The sequence below is a fragment of the Megalobrama amblycephala genome, linkage group LG14, assembly GCF_018812025.1.
Source record: "Megalobrama amblycephala isolate DHTTF-2021 linkage group LG14, ASM1881202v1, whole genome shotgun sequence".
NCBI classification, from domain to species: domain Eukaryota; kingdom Metazoa; phylum Chordata; class Actinopteri; order Cypriniformes; family Xenocyprididae; genus Megalobrama; species Megalobrama amblycephala.
This window is the reverse complement of record NC_063057.1, coordinates 181,693-202,388: the sequence shown is the minus strand read 5'-3', so window position 1 is coordinate 202,388 and position 20,696 is coordinate 181,693. Positions and strand designations below refer to the sequence as shown.

The following is a 20,696-nucleotide window of genomic DNA, read 5'->3' as shown; positions in this document are numbered from 1 at the left end:
TGAATCGTGTTATCGCTCCAGAGAGAGAGAGAGAGGGGGGCGGCCGAGCTTCTCCATATACACCAGCGCTCTCGTCTCCTCGCTGGGATTGTGAGCAGATTGTAAATGAAGTCTAAACAGAGGAAAGTTTCACGCTTCTCTTCACAAACCCACAGAAGAGACGATGACGAGAGAATTCAAAGCGCTTCCTACACAAACACAGAGCTCTGATGAACCAGAATGAACATCATCCTCCTCACTGTAAGACCGACACTTTATTATATCAAGCACTGAATACTGAGAACGTCGAACGTTATGGGAACGTTACTTTTGAATGTTCTCTGGACGGTTTGTTCATAGCTTCGAGAGAGCGTGCTCTGTTAGCTGCGTTTGAACGTTCTGTAATATTATACTTTAATAGCATTCAAACAATGTCATTATTTGTTCACATTGTCTTCGTGATTTCGGGTGACCGTGACGGGTTTGAGAGATTACCGCGTCACGGTTTGTCCTGCATGTAAAGACTGACGGTGTGTTTTAAAGGGTTTTCAGTCACCTCTGACCTCGTGTTGCTGCTGGACGAGGGCTGAAACTGGTTTAGTGTTGTTTCATATGTTGTATTTAGAGTGCTAATATAGATCTTAATATAGCTGTGTTTAATAGGATCAGGACAGCGAGCGCTGAGGATTCTGGGTACATACAGGCCTGGAGACGCAAACAGAAGAGATAACGGGATTAAAGCCCGGATGATGTTTAAGAGGAATAATGTCCAGCGAATGGATTCACGGCCAGACACACAAACACAATAGAGATATTATTGAGCTTGATTGTTTGTTAATAAATACATAAATATATTTTTTATTTTTAATATATTTTTATTTTATTTTTTAATTTTTTTATATATATATATATATATATATATATATATATATATATATATATATATATATATATATATTTTTTTTTTTTTTATTATATATTGTTTATCATTTATTTTTATTATATTTAGCTATTTATTTTATGTATTTTTTGTTATATTTATTTTTTATTTTATATATTTGTTTATATTTTTATTTATATTCAATTTATTTTTAATATATTATTTTTCATTATTATAAATATATATTATTTTTATATATTTTTATTATATTTAAGTTTTCATTTATATTTATTATATTAAGCTGTTTATTTTATTTTATATATAATAGAAAAAAAAAAAATTATTTATTATTTTTTGCTATTTTTATTTTTCATTATATATAATATATATATATATATATATATATTTTATTTATTTTTGTCGTTATTAAGTTCAGAATCGCGTGTATGAAGGTAAAACCTGTTGGTAATGTGAATCATTAGCAGGTCCTGATTTAGAAACGCTTTAACAAAACGAACAGAGATTGAATCTTTTCTTTGAACCAGCAGTGAATCGATTCAGTCGAGCTTCACACACTCAGATCAGAGTGACTCATCAGACTTCATTAGACGTGTGCTAATTAAAGCCGACAGTCCAACAGAGATTTATTTTATGATCACGTACAGATCTTCTAGTTCAGGACGCGACCGAGGAACAAAACTGAAGAAGTTTTCCAGAATCCGTGTGTCCCAGCATGCTTTGCACTGAAGTGGATAATCACAGACCTGTGTGAGTTTGTAAAGCTCCTTACAAATCCTCTTAAAGATTCCAGAGCGAGAAGAAGCGGCCACACCATCACCGTTACACACATGGAGCGTCACGCCGTCTTCATGTCGAGGCTGTGAACAGGTACGACTGCCGGGTTTGTACACATGTATGTTCATGAGAGAGAGAGAGAGAGAGAGAGAGTTTGTTCTGTTTGCTGTGTGATTCATCGGTCAGATGATTCCTGAATCACTGGGATTGGTGCAGCTCAAGTCGATCCGTTTCAAAGGAACAGAATGTGTTTTGTGTTTGTTGGTCATTATTCAAACTGAAGTTGTTCTTACATCGCTGTGTGAATGTGAATCTGATTGAGAGTCATTTAGAAAGATTCAGAGTTCATGTTTTCACAAACTATACACAGTCAAAAGTTTGGAATAATTCAGATTTTTTTATGCTTTTGAAGGAATCACAGAAATCTGAAGCTGATAATAATCATAAATGTTTCTTGATCATCAAATCATCATATCAGAATGATTTCTGAAGGATCATGTGACACTGAAGACTGGAGTAATGATGCTGAAAATTCACAGAAATAAATATATATTCACATAGAAAACAGCTGATTTACATTACAATAATATTTCAGAATTTATTTACTGTATTTTTGATCAAATAAAAGCATAGTTCAGAAACATTAAAAACTGTAATTATTCCAAACGTTTAATTATGGTGAATGCAGGTAAACGAGATCATCTGTTTCAGTGTTGGTTGGTTTATTTCAGTCCGTTTGTTTGTCTCAGTCTATCAGTGAATCAAACCGCACTGATCAATCATTCATACTGTCAGCTGCTGCTGAACCGGATCTTTCTCTGTCTGTCGCTGGTCCTGGATCAGTGTTTGACCTCGTGACCTGTTACTGATCCTGATTCTGATTCTCCCTTCAGCTCTTCACATTCATACATGAGTGTGTGTGTGTGTGTGTGTGTGTGATCCAGAGACGCTGGTTTGAGGGTCACATGTTCATCTGTCAGAACACACACACACACACACACTCTCTCTCTGTTGACATTCAGCTCAATGATTGACGAGGCTGGCGGTCCTGCGCCGGTTTAACTCCGTGTCAGTCGCACTCGTTACTCAATCAGTCGGATTAACCTGTTAGCGGCCCACGCTGGGCTAATTATAGACCTGCAGCGACTCGCGTCTGATCATTAACCTGCAGCGTCACGCCGGACACTCTTCATCATCACCATCATCAGATGCTGAAATGCCACAAAACGAGAGTTCACTGCAGTCATGTGACGATGATGAAGGTGATTGAGATATGAATCTGTGTCTGTGATTGACAGCTCTCTCCCATGATTCCTGGCGTCGGTGTATAATTAGCCCTGATTGAGTTCATCATCCTGAACTCCGGCGCAGAGGGACTATTATGGGATGTTCCGCTCGTTTCTGGTCACGTGACGATCAGAGTGTGACTGACGCTGTTTTCTGTGTTTCAGGAGGATCTGTGTGTAAACTCCAGACATGAACGGATACGGCGGAGTCACGCCGCAGGCCTCGCAGATGAAGTACGTCATCAGATCATCTCACGACAATAACAAGAACATGAATGAGTTCATCTGAGCCTACATGAATCCAAAAATATGTTCTAAGAACGTTCAAAATCTCCAGTTTATTAAATGTTTTGAAAAGGATTTTTCTTGGTTATACGAACGTTCCATTGTATCATTATTCAAACATTATATGAACGTTACTTTTGAACGTTCTCTGAAACGAGTAGAAACATTTAAAAAACGTCCAACTGAAACATTTCAGAAAAAACCTTCCGTGAACGATTTTGAGAAAGACCGGATAACTCTGAATGAACGTTCTATTAATGTTACAGGAGGAACGTTTGTTCATAACGTTGAGAGAACCTTGTCAGAACGTTCTGATGTTTTATTGATGTTTCCTCTGATCCTGATCTATTGGACACATTCATTATTGATCTGTCGCACAATTAGTGTGACTTACACACTGAAACAGATCAAGTGTCCACTTTACTCATTAACTCCTCACACACACACACACACACACACACACACACACACACACACACACACATGGCTGAGGTCAGATTATGCGTCACAATGATTATTAATTCACTTGCATTCCTAGAAGTAGAGCAGAGAAAGTTTGAGTGTACTAACGCTCTCTCTCTCTCTCTCCCTCTCTCTCTCTCTCTCTCTCTCTCTCTCTCTCTCTCTCTCTCCCTCTCTCTCTCTCTCTCTCCCTCTCTGCCTCTCTCTCCCTCTCTCGCGCTCTCTCTCTCTCTCTCTCTCTCTCTCTGCCTCTCTCTCCCTCTCTCGCGCTCTCTCTCTCTCTCTCTCTCTCTCTGCCTCTCTCTCTCTCTCTCTCTCTCTCTCTCTCTCTCTCTCTCTCAGCGGTCACGGCTCACGGTCTCCAGATGTTCCTGCCAAAACCTCCGGCGGTAAAGCTCTGTACGGTACGTGTCTCCCTCTGCTGTCTGGCTGAGGGAGCTGCAGCTCATACGCATCGTCACCATGACGACACGCTCCAGAGGGATGATGGGATTGTGTTGATCAGTGTGTGATGTGTAGAACATGATGAAGGAGTTCAGTGTTTTGCTCTTCATAGTGATGTTCGTCTGTATTTGGGAGAATCGTCCGGCTCATATTTTACCATGATAATAATAGTGTATTTTTATTCAAGTCAATTCAGCTTTATTTCCTCAGATCGATTCAACGCAGCTTCAGTCAGTCAGATATGAGATGAACTCTGCTCTAAAAGAGTCATTATTCAGATCAATTCATACTGTAATGTGAAGAATATCTAGTAAAACCAGCAAATATTATTAAGATGTGTTAACACTTTAAAATTACATTATTTTACATTTAGTTAAACATTTTACAATCATCAAAATTTGGTTGGAAAATGCCTTTATTGTCATGAAAATCGAGTTTGTTTGCTTTATTGAGAACATAATTCCCTCTTGAATTTAAGGTGAAATTTGAAAAATGTCTTTCACAGCAGAGGTCAAAGGTCACAGTGGGGAAACTCACTGCACACAGCTCACAAATATGATCAAAGAACATTTTCCTAACGTTCCCATTAAATTACAAAAACATTATTTCTCTGAACGTTTAAAATGTCCAGGTTTTTAAATGTTTTAAAAATGTTGTTTCTTGGTTTTGTAAACGTTAAGGGAACATTTTATTGTATCATTCTTCAAACATTATGGGAACGTTACTTTTGAATGTTTTCTGAACGTTCTGAAACAAGTAGAAACATTTAAAAAACGAACATCCAACTGAAACATTTCAGAAAAACCCTCCAATTAACTTTGAACGAACATTCTATTAACGTTACTGGAAGAACGTTTGTTCATAACTTTAAGAGAACCTTGCCAGAAAGTTTGGGAGACAAAATGAGTTTCCAAACTCACTGTGTGTGTGTTTTCTCTGCACCATCGCTCTCAGGAACAGATGGAGTGTATTTCCTGCACACTTCAGCCAAACACAAAAAGAAAGGTAGAAGCTGTGTGTGTGTGTGTGTGTGTGTGTGTGTGTGTGTGTGTGTGTGTGTGTGTGTGTGTGACCTTTTATAGACGTCTCCAGTTTCCTTAAGCTCTCCCTTCACACACACTTCCAGGGTCAATCCTGTCTGTAGACACACAGATCTAGTCTCCAGCATCATGATCTCCTCACGCGTGTGATCTGACGTGTTCATGTCCACACGGAGTCTGTAGCAGCAGATTCGGTCTGCAGATTCCGTCTGGACGTGATCGTGACGTCATGTGATATAATGCGATCTGCTGTTTCCTCAGAGCAAAGGAAGAATTACACCAAAAACAGCATCAACAGCCTGACGGACACGTCGCAGTATCATGTGGAGGTACGACGCTGATATTACTGAACGTTAACTGTCTGTCAAAACCCGTTTGAGACGATCCGTGTGTGATTTTCTCCGGCAGCATCTGACCACGTTTGTGATGGACCGGAAAGAGGCCATGCTGACCATCGAGGACGGCATCCGGAAACTGCGTCTGCTGGACGCCAAAGGCAAGGTGTGGACACAAGACATGATCCTGCAGGTGGATGGGAAAGCCGTCAGCCTCATCGACAACGACAGCAAGGTACGGAAGCGCCTGTCCAGAGCCCTGAGCGCCACACGCGTGTGGACTGATCACATGTGTGTGTGTGTGTTTCAGAACGAGCTGGAGAACTTTCCTCTGGCCTCCATCCAGCACTGTCAGGCCGTGATCAACGCCTGCAGCTACGACTCCATCCTGGCGCTGGTGTGTAAGGAGTCCGGACAGGGAAAACCAGACCTGCACCTGTTCCAGTGCGACGACATCAAGGTCAGCGTTCCTGAATCATTCATTTCGAATCAGTGAATCATTTGAGTCATTTGAGTGTGTGACTTTGTGCTTCAACTCCTTCAGGCCAACTTAATCCACTTGGACATCGAGAGCGCCGTCAGCGATCACAAGGGCGGAAAAGTCAAGAAGAGGCCGGAGGCTCTGAAGTAAGACCGGCAGCTGCTGTGACTTATGATGGTGATGGATGTTGCCAAGGTAACGCAGCATCTGTGTCTCTGTTTCCGTCAGAATGATCCTGAAGAGTGACGGGACTATCCCTCCGCCCCCGGGAGGCCCCGCCCCCCAGCCTCCAGGAGCTGTCAATCGAGGGGACGCCAAGAGCCGAGTGGCCAGTTGGTCTGCCTGGACCAATGAGCAGCAGGACTGTGAGTGGATCATGAAACAGGAAGTGCGTCTGTCCTTCCTGTTCCAGAGCAAGTCTCACTTTGTGTGTGTGTGTGTGTGTGTGTGTGTGTCATCAGATGATCCACAGAGACTGTACACAGAGCTGGACGGGTCGGGTGAGATGAGCGCAGCGCAGGTGGACAGAGATGTGGTGAGTGTCTTTACTGATACGCAACTTCCTGTTCCTGTCTGCCAGCCAATGAGACGAGTCCATCACTGTTCACTGCCTAACTTTTTGTCACACCTGCCAATGGCTTGTGACTTGAGAAAATTGGCATTTTTACGGCCACGAAACTGTATTTGCATGATTTCATTAAAAATAGCGATTGCAATTTTTATATTTTTAAGCAGTTTTAATACTGACGTGTGTTACAGCAAATCCTCAATCACATTCTGGACGACATCGAACACTTCGTCACCAAACTGCAGAAAGCTGCCGAGGCCTTTAACGAGCTCTCCAAACGCAAGAAAACCAAGAAGAGCAAGAAGAAAGGACCTGGAGGTGAGCGTTTCCTCATCACATTATACGCTCAGATCCTCCTCTTCCTCACGAGTGTGTCACGAGTGTGTTTGGTGTGTGTCGTTCATCAGAGGGAGTTTTGACGCTGAGATCTAAACCTCCGTCTCAGGACGAGTTTGTCGACTGTTTCCAGAAGTTCAAACATGCCTTCAACCTGCTGGTGAGTGACGTCAACCGGTCGGATAAGTCACGGCTAATTCCAGGGCGTCACTAATTTACTTACTCATTTTTAGCAGGAGAATCTCATTTATATTCTCTGTGATGTGATGATTGTCGTTGCAGGGGAAGTTGAAGAACCACATTCAGAACCCCAGCGCTGTGGACCTGGTTCACTTCCTGTTCAATCCGCTCAGACTGGTACGTCTTCTGATGGCGTGTGCGTGTGGACAGCGGTTTAGTCACGCTGACGTTCCTGTGTTTGTGTGTCTCAGGTGATCCAGATGTCTGGAGGGGTTGATCTGGCTAAAAGTGTCATCGTTCCCCTCCTCACCCGAGAAGGCATCGACTTCCTGCACGCGGCGGGTTCTGCGGAGGAGAGGCACCTGTGGGTCACGCTGGGAGACGGATGGACCAAGTGCAGGTACTGCAGCGTCATGCTCTTGTGTGTAAAGAACAGTATTTTGTTCAGTCTGCTGGGTGAAATCGTACTCGCTTCCTCTAAAATCACGTTGCTTTTTCGTAAGACACCAGTCGTTTCTTCATTGATGCTTTTAGTGAATTACTCTTGCTGAGAACAAAACCGACTATTATCTAAATCTCTTAATTACTTTTGAATGTTTAGGTGTGTGTCCGAGCATCAGACTTTTCACCTGCAACAACCGATCATAGTTTCATTAATACTTTTTGAGAATCGCTGATTCTCACTTAGAACAAACTGAACGACATTTTAATCTCTTAATAGAAAAAAATCTGTGAACACAAGACTTACTATCATTAAATCAACATTTAATGTTCTTAATAGAACAAAACTGACCTATATGTAATGGAATAAAAAAGTGAGCTATATTTAAATCTCTTAATAGAAAAAACAACCGATATTTAAATTTCTTAATAGAAAAAACAACTGATATTTAAATCTGTAGCGGCCCTCCGGCGTCGAAGAAAAGAGGCAGAGAGTTTTTGACGGGTGCTTTCGATTTATTTTTCTTAGATGCAATAAACTTCATTGCTGAAGTATTCGTTGTCTCAATTCTTTGTTGCAAATTCTCTCCATGCATCATAACAATAGCTTCACAGCATCATAACACCAATTAGCACCGTAAAACTACAAAGAAAACAAATAAAGAAACATAAATAAAGAAAAATACAAAATTCACAATAAACAAACATTAACTACACATTTGACATTGTTCAAATTAATCAACAGTATCACACCAACAAAATACATGGAAAACAAACATACCTAGCTCTGCTTGCCAAAGGGATACTAAAGCTTGAACCCAATTTTCCCGAACTCGTGAACAAACTACTCTTACTCGGTTTCCGTTCACTTATATCGTCTAAGTTTAGTGCTCCCTCTAGTGGTGGTGCCAAGCAAAGCGATTTAAAGGGAAAGGCCATTACATTTTTTCCATTAATAGAAAAAAACAACCGATATTTAAATCTCTTAATAGAAAAAACGGCCGATATTTAAATTTCTTAATAGAAAAAAACAACAGATATTTAAATTTCTTAATAGAAAAAACAACCGATATTTGCATCTCTTAATAGGACAAAACAACCGATATTTACATCTCTTAATAGAAAAAACAACTGATATTTAAATCTCTTGATAGAAAAAACGGCCGATATTTAAATTTCTTGATAGAAAAAAACAACCGATATTTACATTTCTTAATAGAAAAAACAACCGATATTTAAATCTCTTAATAGAAAAAACAACCAATATTTAAATTTCTTGATAGAAAAAAACGGCCGATATTTAAATTTCTTGATAGAAAAAACAACCAATATTTAAATTTCTTGATAGAAAAAAACGACCGATATTTAAATCTCTTAATAGAAAAAACAACCAATATTTAAATTTCTTGATAGAAAAAAACGACCGATATTTAAATCTCTTGATAGAAAAAACAACCAATATTTAAATTTCTTGATAGTAAAAAACGACCGATATTTAAATCTCTTAATAGAAAAAACAACCGATATTTAAATTTCTTAATAGAAAAAACAAGCGATATTCGCATCTCTTAATAGGACAAAAACAACCGATATTTAAATCTCTTAATAGAAAAAACAACCAATATTTAAATTTCTTGATAGAAAAAAACGACCGATATTTAAATCTCTTGATAGAAAAAACAACCGATATTTAAATTTCTTGATAGTAAAAAACGACCGATATTTAAATCTCTTAATAGAAAAAACAACCGATATTTAAATTTCTTAATAGAAAAAACAAGCGATATTCGCATCTCTTAATAGGACAAAAACAACCGATATTTAAATCTCTTAATAGAAAAAACGACTGATATTTAAATTTCTTAATAGAAAAAACAACCGATATTTAAATCTCTTAATAGAAAAAACGACTGATATTTATTTAAATTTCTTAATAGTAAAAACAACCGATATTTGCATCTTTTAATAGGACAAAAACAACCGATATTTAATTTCTTGATAGAAAAAAACAACCGATATTTAAATCTCTTAATAGAAAAAACAACCGATATTTAAATCTCTTAATAGAAAAAACGACCAATATTTAAATCTCTTAATAGAAAAAACAACCGATATTTAAATTTCTTAATAGAAAAAGCAACCGATATTTACATCTCTTAATAGGACAAAAACAACCGATATTTAAATTTCTTGATAGAAAAAAACAACCGATATTTAAATCTCTTAATAGAACAAAACGTCACTGCAGCACTGATATATGTGATAGACAACACTATAAATTTAATATATCTAGACCTAATTCTGAGGATTAATCAATATATATCATCCAGCTCTAAAACTTGAGGCATGACAGACATGACATTATGACTTTCTGTAACGCTGCTTTGAAACGGTTGTGAAGAGCACTGAAGAAATGTGACTCATCTTGTCTTGAGGTTGGAGTGGCCGAAGGATCACCCGTTTCCTCCGCACATACTGCGTTTCCGGGATGGCTGGGAGCCGCCGGTGCTGGTGTCGCGTGAGCAGGATGTGGCTCAGCTGGCGGAGACGCTCAGCGCGGCACAGACTGAGGTTCAGGGACCTCCGCACCACGTGAGCTGCACTTTCTCCTTTAAACCTCGCAGTGTGTCTTTTTTTGATTTGTTGAAGTGAAAGTGTTTTTTGTCCCGACAGCAGCCGGTGGTCCAGGACTTCACCTGCGCAGACGGGTACGGCTACAGTAACAATTCTTACAAGCGTTTGCACCTGCTGGAGCCAGACATGGCCGTGGCTGCTTTTAAACAAGCGGTCAGCCGTCATGTAGATAGGTAAAACCCACCTGGGTACGAGCGACCGCACCGCGCGCCCTGGAGAACCGTCTCACCGCTCACGCTTCTGTTCTGGGGCTTTCTGGGTTTCTCTAATAGACTCTCAGCTCTGACCTGAACTCTCAGTCTGTTAAACCGTCTTCAGATGGAGTAAAGACTCTCTTCCCGTCTCGTTCTCCAGCTCTGAGACGCTCCTCCACGGCGGCAGCGGTCAAAAACGCCATTCATCAGTAGATTCAGTGTTTAAAGTGCGAATGTGTGTTTTAGATGTGCTTCATCTGTAATCTTGTCTTGTTTTCCAGCACAAATATCTAAACATTCTTAAATCAAGATACATTTAATAGATATTTAAATCTCTTAATAAAACAAAAATAACCGATATTTAAATCTCTTAATAGAACAAAATAACTGATATTTAAATCTTTCAATAGAATAAAACAACCGATATTTAAATCTCTCACTAGAACAAAAATAACCGATATTTAAATCTCTCAATAGAACAAAATAACCGATATTTAAATCTCTCAATAGAACAAAATAACTAATATTTAAATCTTTCAATAGAATAAAACAACCGATATTTAAATCTCTCACTAGAACAAAAATAACCGATATTTAAATCTCTTAATATAACAAAATAACTGATATTTAAATCTTTCAATAGAATAAAACAACCGATATTTAAATCTCTCACTAGAACAAAAATAACCGATATTTAAATCTCTCAATAGAACAAAATAACCGATATTTAAATCTCTCAATAGAACAAAATAACCGATATTTAAATCTCTTAATAGAATAAAAATAACTGATATTTAAATCTCTTAATATAACAAAACTAACCGATATTTAAATCTCTTAATATAACAAAACTAACCGATATATAAATCTCTTAATAAAACAAAAATAACCGATATTTAAATCTCTTAATAGAACAAAACTAACCAATATTTAAATCTCTTAATAGAACAAAACTAACCGATATTTAAATCTCTTAATAAAACAAAAATAACCGATATTTAAATCTCTTAATAGAACAAAATAACCGATATTTAAATCTCTTAATAAAACAAAAATAACCGATATTTAAATCTCTTAATAGAACAAAATAACCGATATTTAAATCTCTTAATAGAACAAAACTAACCAATATTTAAATCTCTTAATAAAACAAAATAACCGATATTTAAATCTCTTAATAGAACAAAACTAACCAATATTTAAATCTCTTAATAAAACAAAATTAACCGATATTTAAATCTCTTAATAGAACAAAACTAACCAATATTTAAATCTCTTAATAAAACAAAATTAACCGATATTTAAATCTCTTAATATAACAAAACTAACCGATATATAAATCTCTTAATAAAACAAAAATAACCGATATTTAAATCTCTTAATAGAACAAAATAACCGATATTTAAATCTCTTAATAGAACAAAACTAACCAATATTTAAATCTCTTAATAGAACAAAACTAACCAATATTTAAATCTCTTAATAAAACAAAAATAACCAATATTTAAATCTCTTAATAGAACAAAATAACCGATATTTAAATCTCTTAATAGAACAAAACTAACCAATATTTAAATCTCTTAATAAAACAAAATTAACCGATATTTAAATCTCTTAATAGAACAAAACTAACCAATATTTAAATCTCTTAATAAAACAAAAATAACCGATATTTAAATCTCTTAATAGAACAAAATAACTGATATTTAAATCTTTCAATAGAATAAAACAACCGATATTTAAATCTCTCAATAGAACAAAATAACCGATATTTAAATCTCTCAATAGAACAAAATAACCAATATTTAAATCTCTCAATAGAACAAAATAACCGATATTTAAATCTTTTAATAGAACAAAATAACCAATATTTAAATCTCTTAATAGAACAAAATAACTGATATTTAAATCTCTCAATAGAATAAAACAACCGATATTTAAATCTCTCAATAGAACAAAATAACCAATATTTAAATCTCTCAATAGAATAAAACAACCGATATTTAAATCTTTTAATAGAACAAAATAACCGATATTTAAATCTCTTAATTCAAAGGGAAAACAATATTACTCCATTGGCACATTTTTTTTTTTTTTTTTTTTTTTTTTTAAGTCTTAATATCTTCATTCATTTTGCTTCTCCAGTAAATGTATCTTGATTTAAGAATGTTCAGATATTTTGTCAGAAATATTAAGAACATCATTTGTTTACAGTGTAACTCTGTCTCATTTGTGGAGGTTCATTGATACTCTCTCTTCAGAAACCTGGAGGCTCACAGCAGGAACCAGCTGAGAAACTTTGCCAAATCCAAATATGACTTTGTGGCCAGAAACAACACTGAACTGTCCGTGGTCAAAGACGAGGTGGTGGAGGTACGGTCATGTGACGGTGCGACGTCAGCGAGCTGTGCACGTGTGCAGTGTTGTGATGTGTTGATCTGATTGGTCATCAGGTGCTGGATGACAGGAAGCAGTGGTGGAAGGTGCGGAACGGGGCGGGCGCTGCGGGATACGTGCCAAACAACATCCTGGAGATCAGCAGGGCGGTGGACGTGACGGGCCGCGGGGAGCCCATCTACAGCCACACCATACAGGTGAGTCTCATCATGTCTGATTCAGTCTTTTTCCTTTCATCCCCTTGTTTTGCCACATCATACAATCATTGCTTGTGTTCATCTGTTCATCTTAAAGCTAATGATGCCAAAAAAGGAATTTGAGTTGTTTAAGGTAAACGAGTGTGTGTGTGTGTGTGTGTGTGTGTGTGTGTTCAGTTTGTTTTGATTTCCTGCATTAGTTTAGTTAATCTCCCAGTGTGTTTGTTTGCACCATATTTTGGGTACAAAACCTCCTAATAGTGCCCCATTATGCTTTTTCGAATATTCCCCTTCATGCAGTGTGTAATAGAGCTGTTTGTGAAAGTTTAAAAGATCAAAGTGCAGATAAATTCATCTGAACTGCTGAAACGAGTCGTCAGTAATTCCATCGTTACTGTTCGTATCACTGTGAATCTAGAGCTGAGATTCAGATCATGAGTGTTTGGTTTCTGACCAATCACAACAGACTGGGGCGTCTGACCAATCAGAGCAGAGCAGCTCTCAGAAAGGCGGGGTTTAGAGAGACCGAATCTTTGATCGAACCGTTTCAGTCACTGAGAGAAAAGAGCTATTATGATATTACGATATGGATATTATGAGAAAATTAAAGTGTTTCTTATACTTAAATGCATGTAATCCTGTTGTAGGAGACTCTAAACAACATTAGGAATCTAATAATAGTATAATACGAGCACTTTAAAGTTTAAAAATGCTTTTTATTAGGTTTAGATTATAGTATTTGTTGACTTGTATGATATGAATAAACTGTCGTAGTCTGTCTTCATAATCTGTGGCTTTATTGAACACACATCACGTCTCCTACACAACACGGCAGCCACACATCCAACATCTACCGACCACCTCCAGGGGGCGTGACCGCTAGATAGAGAAACCTCGTAACCACCTACACTTACAGTGATGTCACACATACTGATGTACTACAGTGTTTATAACGAGCTGCATATAAAAACAAACCAAGTCTATGGAATGACCTCATGAGTAAACGAGTGTGTGTGTGTGTGTGTGTTTAGTTTGTTTTGATTTCCTGCATTAGTTCAGTTTATCTCCCTGTGTGTGTGTGTGTGTTTCAGTTGCTGTGTGTGTGTGTTTGTTGTGTTGAATTTCATTTTCATGTTTCATTTTCTTTCTCTCAAGCAATTACTGGGCGAGTTAAACGAGGTAACTGGATTATTTGCCCTACAGTCAGTGAAAGACTCATAATAAATGATGTTTTGGTCTTCAGGACGTGACATACAGTGTTTATTATCTGTCTGTGTCGATGGTCAACATTATTAAATCTGTGTTATTTATGAACTCCTGCTGATCTGTGCTTTAAAGACCTCATGAAATCAGATTTGTGTCTTTTTGAGTCTGTATTTCTTCAGATCGTTTCAAAACAGCTTCACACTAATAAACCGAATCAAGGATGCAAACTTCATCAGATGTGAAACAGATTCTAATTCAGCTATAAAGCAGCTCTAATAAGACAACAGAGTCATTATCAGATCGATTCAGTTCAGAATTTGAGCGTTGATGAAATGTTGTTTTAGAGATGATGTCAGCAGAATATGTAGTATAAAAAGTTCATTTTCATCATCATCATCATGTGATCATGACAAAATTTAAAAAAGCACAAGCCCTTCGCTATGCCCCGCCCCCAGATGTCTGGACTGAACAGGAAGTGCATCAGCTCTGGTTTCATGGGGTCTTGATGTCAGCGGTGTCAGTGTTGTCTGAGTGTGATGTTTGTGTGGCTCTCGTACAGAAGCAGCGGTCAGATTATGTGCCCAAGCCGACGGTGACGGAAGCCCCGCCCACGCCGACGCCCCCTCCTCCTCCCGCCCCGCTGCCCCCGCAGCCGCGCCCCCGCCGGTGGCTCCGCCCACCGAAAGCGCCGAACAAAACGCCACCGACGCCAGCGAGAGCGACAGCGTGACGATGAGAGACCATCAGAGAGAGAGACCCGCGCCAGCCAACCGTACACACACACACACACACACACACACACACACACACACACACACACACACACACACACACACACACACACACACACACTCTTTATATATAGAGGTCTCTGAGCGTAATGACTCTACGTGATTGTGTCTCTCAGGGCGGAAGTCCAACATGGAGGAGGTTCAGGACGAGCTGATGCACAGACTGACTCTGGGCCGCAGCGCTCAGAAGAAGTTCCAGGCTCCGTCTCGCTCCAGCAGCCTGCCGGCGGTCAACATCACGTACGACTCCTCGCCGGAGGAGGTGAAGGCCTGGCTGGAGGTCAAAGGCTTCAGCGCCGTGTGAGTGAACCGGTTTAACACCTGATTCAAACCAGATTCAATACGGATCAGATATTTGTCAGTTCTCATCCAATAGTAAATGTCTGCGTTCAGTATCTCCAGTCTGTTTGATAACCATGAAGTTTGTTCTGCAGGACGATCAACAGTCTGGGTGTCCTGACCGGCGCTCAGCTCTTCTCCCTGAACAAAGACGAGCTGAAGACCGTCTGTCCGGATGACGGCGCCAGAGTCTTCAGCCAGCTCACCGTCCAGAAGGCTGCTCTCGAGGTGGGTCGGCGTCTTCACTTCATCCCTCCTTTATTTCTCTCCTCATTCTTCTAAAACTCTTCTGCTGGTATTTCTGTGTCATCATCGAGCGTCTCGGACCGGATCGCACCGCGTTAGTGTAATTGTGTTTATTGACGTCTACAGCAGAATCCAATCAAACAGCTGGTTGTTGCTCAGCTCTGGCAAGTGTCCCTTTGGTTTTTCTGTGGTGTTTTTACTGTCTGCAGGTGTTCTTCTGACCCTCCCATGATCTTCACATGTAATCCACGTTCCTCTGAAGGTACTTTAGTTCACCGTAGTGAGGCGACTTCCCTCTGTTGGACAGGTTTAGTTAACGCATCATGAACAAATAACGTCTGGGTCGGTTTGCACCAGCTAACAGGGAACGTTCTCTCAACGTTATGAACAAACGTTCTTCCAGCAACATTAATAGAATGTTCGTTCAACGTTATCTTTAACAATGTTCTCAAAACGTTAGCACTTATACATCTTTTCAGTTGGATGTTTTTTAGATGTTTCAGAACGTTCAGAGAACATTCAAAAGTAACGTTCCCGTAGTGTTTGAGGATTGAGGTTCCCTTAACGTTCACATAATCACTAAACAACGTTTTTTAAACATTTAATAAACTGGCCGTTTTTAACGTTCAGAGAACATTCAGAAATAGTTTTCATAACTTTTTAATGTTAGCAAATCAATATATTTTTGTTAGCTGGAATTTTAAATTGGAACGTAAAAACCACACTAGACTAGAGGTTTAGTAGCTACTAGTACTAGTACTTATTAATGCAGATTGTAAGTCATAAATTTACCTTTAATGATCCGATAGCAGAAGACGCTGAGGTGTCGATTTCACGCCTCACATACTGTAACTAACTGTAAAAATATATTTACATTGAAATATAATAATCGTGAATAACATGACAGGGATTTTTACATGCAAATATCCTTCTGAAACTGTATTTGAAGATTTATTTCTATAGCCCTTTATATAATTCATCAATTTGGAAACAAATTCAATTTCAGCTGTAAAGCAGCTCTGCAGAATTTTATTCTCATCCTAAAAGTGTCAGTTCAGTTAAATCGACTGAATATTAATTGTCTGGGTTTTTTTTTTAAGATTTACTCATTAATCTGCTGTTTTATTCCAGCTGTTACTCCTGCTCTTATCCGTACATAATTAGTTTATACATAGATTTAGTTTCAGTGGAGTTTAAAGGGGTCATGAATTGAGAAATCAACTTTTCCTTGAGCTTTTGATAAAGAAGAGGTCATCGTACTGTAAGAATATCCTGTACGTTTCAGTCACACATCCTTGTTAGTCCAAAAACAGGCCCAGATAACGACTCGTCCTGGAATGTGCCTATAGATGGTGAAACTCCTCCTCCACAGAAGAAATCCACGCCCACTTCATCATTGCAGCGTTAGCCCCGCCCACTGGTGTGTTAGTGAGATGAGGAGGAGAGAAGAGCGAATCAGGACTAAAATAACATTATTATCCTAATGCAGGAATATGATTATTTATTTTCATCAATGTGAATGTCTCAGTTGAGCTTTATTTATTTGTGTTCGGTTCATTTCACTGTGGATTCTTTAGTAAATCAATCACATTTCGGCGCAAACAGACTTTTACGATATGGACTCGACAGTAATGCAACAACATGTCAGTAACTGTGATCTGATATTAATGATTCATGTACAGTCAGATGATCAGTAAATCAAACCAGTGACTAAACGCTCAACTTCTCTTAGTAGGATGAAAATAATCTGATTAAATTATATATAGAAAGCGATCAAAGAACGCTCCCTTTACAGTCGCTGGAGCTGTCAATCAAACAGAGTTTATCAGTGACCGAGTTCTGGACTCGTTTTATTCAACGAATCTCTTTTATATCGCGTTTGCACTGTTAGTGATGATGAAAGCATTGGTTAGTGTGCAGAATGACGAGATCACTGCTTTCATGAGCTCAACAACACGTCTGTGATCTTCATCACTGCAACCTTTCATGCCGCGATCTGAATATAATGCCATAATCAACACCTGAGAGCTGTAAAAGTAAAAACGTGCTAAATGTTTTTGAGAGAGTGATACTGAGCTATTTCATATGCAAAGATGTCAGCCAATCACAGCAGTGGGCGTTTACACTGAAGTCTCACACAGACACGCCCCTTAAATCAGAGCGTTCAAATCAGACGGCTGAAATCAGGGAAGGAAAAATGACTTTTATTTCTAAATTATGACCATTTTTGATGTTAAAATCATACTAACATTATAAGTGCACGCCAGGAAACATTATAAAACAATAAAACGACACAGTTCATGACCCCACATACGTCTAGTGTAACTCAGAGCTGGTGCAGCCGTCTCCTGATGAAACACATTGTTGTCTAGTGGCTTCTGCCGTAGTTTCAGGAATAGACGCTTTCCCAGAATCCCGTCCATCTTAGTTTAGAGCGTCTGATCCTGATGTCACGCTCACGTCCGACCCTTCGTCCTCATTCACTCATTTCTGCCCTTCCTCTCTCTCTCTCTCTCCATCACGCCGCAGGTGTTTTGAGGTACTGATCTTCTCACAGCTTGTTTAAATGAGCGTTTGCCGAGATGTTTGCGAGAGTCTCACTGTTCCTCCGTCTGTCCGCAGAGGAGCTCCGGCTCGGAGCTGCAGGAGGTCATGAGGAGACGGCAGGAGAAGCTGGCGGCGGTGGCGGGCGATTCCGGCGTGGAGTCCTTCGACGAGGGGAGCAACCACTGACCCCTCACTCACCTCTGTCACCTCTGACCTTTTTCAGGACGCCACGGAGCGCGCTCAGTTCGCAGCCATAATGCGCCGCCGTCAAGAACTCTTGGACCCGTCCGATAACGGAACCGGCTCGGACGCGGACGAAAACGCGTGAAGAGGAAGTTTGCTTTTTGTAGAGAGAGGTGAACGTTGCTGCAGCGTTCTCCGTAGGTTCCCATCAGAACATCAGAGCAGTATGTAGTCTAGTGCCATCCAGTTCTGCCTTGAGAACATTCACATATATTTATGATCAGAAACTGAAGACTTTCCCACGACCGGCTGGAATTTGGACCAAATATTGATTTGATCTATTATTCACTACTGACGTCTTATTTATCAGCCGCTTTGAATGTACGGGGAGAATTATGGGTCAAACTTGTAGATTTTTTTTTTATTATTATTTACTAACATCATAATATTTCTGTACATGATTGTTTTGTACTGAATTGTACTGCCAAAAGAGAAGCTTTATAAATGTCAGATCTGAGTTATTTGAGTTTCACAAGGACGTTTGACAGATTTTGGGCCAAAATCCTCCTGCGGTCTCGTTCTGGTGATGACGATGATGACATCACGCCTCAGACACATGACGACTCGTTACTCTTTGTCCGTATCGTGACTGATGTTTGGCCAAATCGCTCTGTGGGTTCATGGTTTCTGTTTGCCGCACGTTCAGTCTGTAAATATAAAGTGTGTGTGCAGAATAAATGGAATCATGTGACCTGTGTGATCATGACATCATTAGAGATCAACACACACTTCAGTCTCAGTGGGCAATCGTTGGACTTTTGTTCATGAACACAATCACCAGGTTTCTACACACACACACACACACACAAATTCTGATTGTGAACAGAAGGTATTTCAGTGTAAAGGTCAGCTGGATATATATTTTTTTCATATTTTAATGCCATTATCACCATTATTTACCTAATTTGCAAATAAACCAGTTTTATTGATTGCAATAAAGACGAAGCTATTGGGAGCGTTTATAAACGCAGTGTCTGTAATTAAACACGCACATGCATTATTTTCTTCAGCACTTCAAATGTTATTTTTAATGTGATGAACACAAACATTATTTGTTCATCCTTCTGAGATTGTCTCCATTGTAAAACCGAACGTTTAAAAATGTAGGAAATTGAACATTTGATAGAAAACACTTATTTAAAAATAAAAAAGACAATAATTACCACTTTAACCAGCAGGTGGCGGCAGAGCAGCATTTATTTGCGCATAAATCAGCCATTTCCTCTAATCGTTTTTCACTTCATTTTTGACTAAATATTAAACATTATGTAATAACTAGGTTTAAAAATACATTTTGTCAATGTGAAGTATGAAATACTCAAAAAATCTGATGAAAAACAATAACTTTTCTTGTGAATGAATGACACAGAAAGCGAGCGCCGCTCTCTCTTTATAATCACAGCAGCTGTCAGTCAATGATTTCAGCACACTTGTGAAAACACATTTTATTCAATTCATCTAACTAAAGTGCACAACAAATATTAATATCTGAAGCTTTTTTTCACATAAAAGTGTGAAAACTGATGGTCGAATTGAATTGTTTATGCTGTCTTACATTTGAATAACTAAATTAATGCTATGCCTGACTATTTAAGTGACTATAAACTAAGTATTACCCTACTCAACACACCAGCAAATGACATCTCACCGGAAGTTTTCGATCAATTCGGTTGTTAATTCTAACGTCACGCTGCAGCACTTCCGGGTCCAAACGCTCTCTCTCATACCACAAGAAAACAACTAATGGTGCTATTATATACAGGTGCTGGTCATATAATTAGAATATCGTGAAAAAGTTCATTTTTTCATTGTAAATTATTTTAAAAAATGAAACTTTCATTTATACTAGATTCCCTACATGTAAAGTAAAACATTTCAAAAGTTTTTTTTTTTTTTAATTTGTTGATTAGAGCGTACAGCTAATGAAAGTCCAAAATCCAGTATCTCAAAATATTAGAATATCTACATTTGAGTTTCATTAAATGACCATCCCTACAGTATAAATTCCGGGTATCTCTTGTTCTTTGAAACCGCACTAATGGGGAAGACTGCTGACTTGGCAATGTGTGATGTATCAAAGCATATTAAATGCAAAGTTGACTAGAAGGAAGAAATTGGGTAGGCAAAGGTGCACAAGCAACAGGGATGACCGCAAGCTTGAGAATACTGTCAAGTAAAGCCAATTCAAACACTTGGGAGAGCTTCACAATGAGTCAAATGAAGCTGGAGTCAGCGCATCAAGAGCCACCACACTCAGACATCTTCAGGAAAAGGACTACCAAGCCACTTCTGAAACAGAAACAACGTCAGAATCATCTTATCTGGGCTAAGGAGAAAAAGAACTGGACAGTGAACAGTGGTCGAAAGTCCTCTTTTCAGATAAAATTAAA

The 20,696-nt window shown here is 38.6% G+C and overlaps 1 protein-coding gene across 1 annotated transcript; it reads left to right on the top strand.

Annotated features, from left to right (window-relative positions):
* Positions 1-19,266, top strand: eps8a (epidermal growth factor receptor pathway substrate 8a). Its single transcript, XM_048155351.1, is given in 22 exon segments — positions 1-240; positions 3,106-3,174; positions 4,030-4,091; positions 5,433-5,500; positions 5,580-5,741; positions 5,817-5,966; positions 6,051-6,133; positions 6,216-6,352; positions 6,449-6,522; positions 6,747-6,873; positions 6,963-7,051; positions 7,174-7,248; positions 7,323-7,471; positions 9,948-10,104; positions 10,186-10,319; positions 12,602-12,713; positions 12,794-12,934; positions 14,700-14,790; positions 14,793-14,912; positions 15,048-15,231; positions 15,366-15,498; positions 18,139-19,266. Coding segments are annotated over 21 exon segments (2,403 nt in total). The 5' UTR covers positions 1-240; positions 3,106-3,130; the 3' UTR covers positions 18,250-19,266.
* Positions 19,267-20,696: the final 1,430 nt, after the last annotated feature.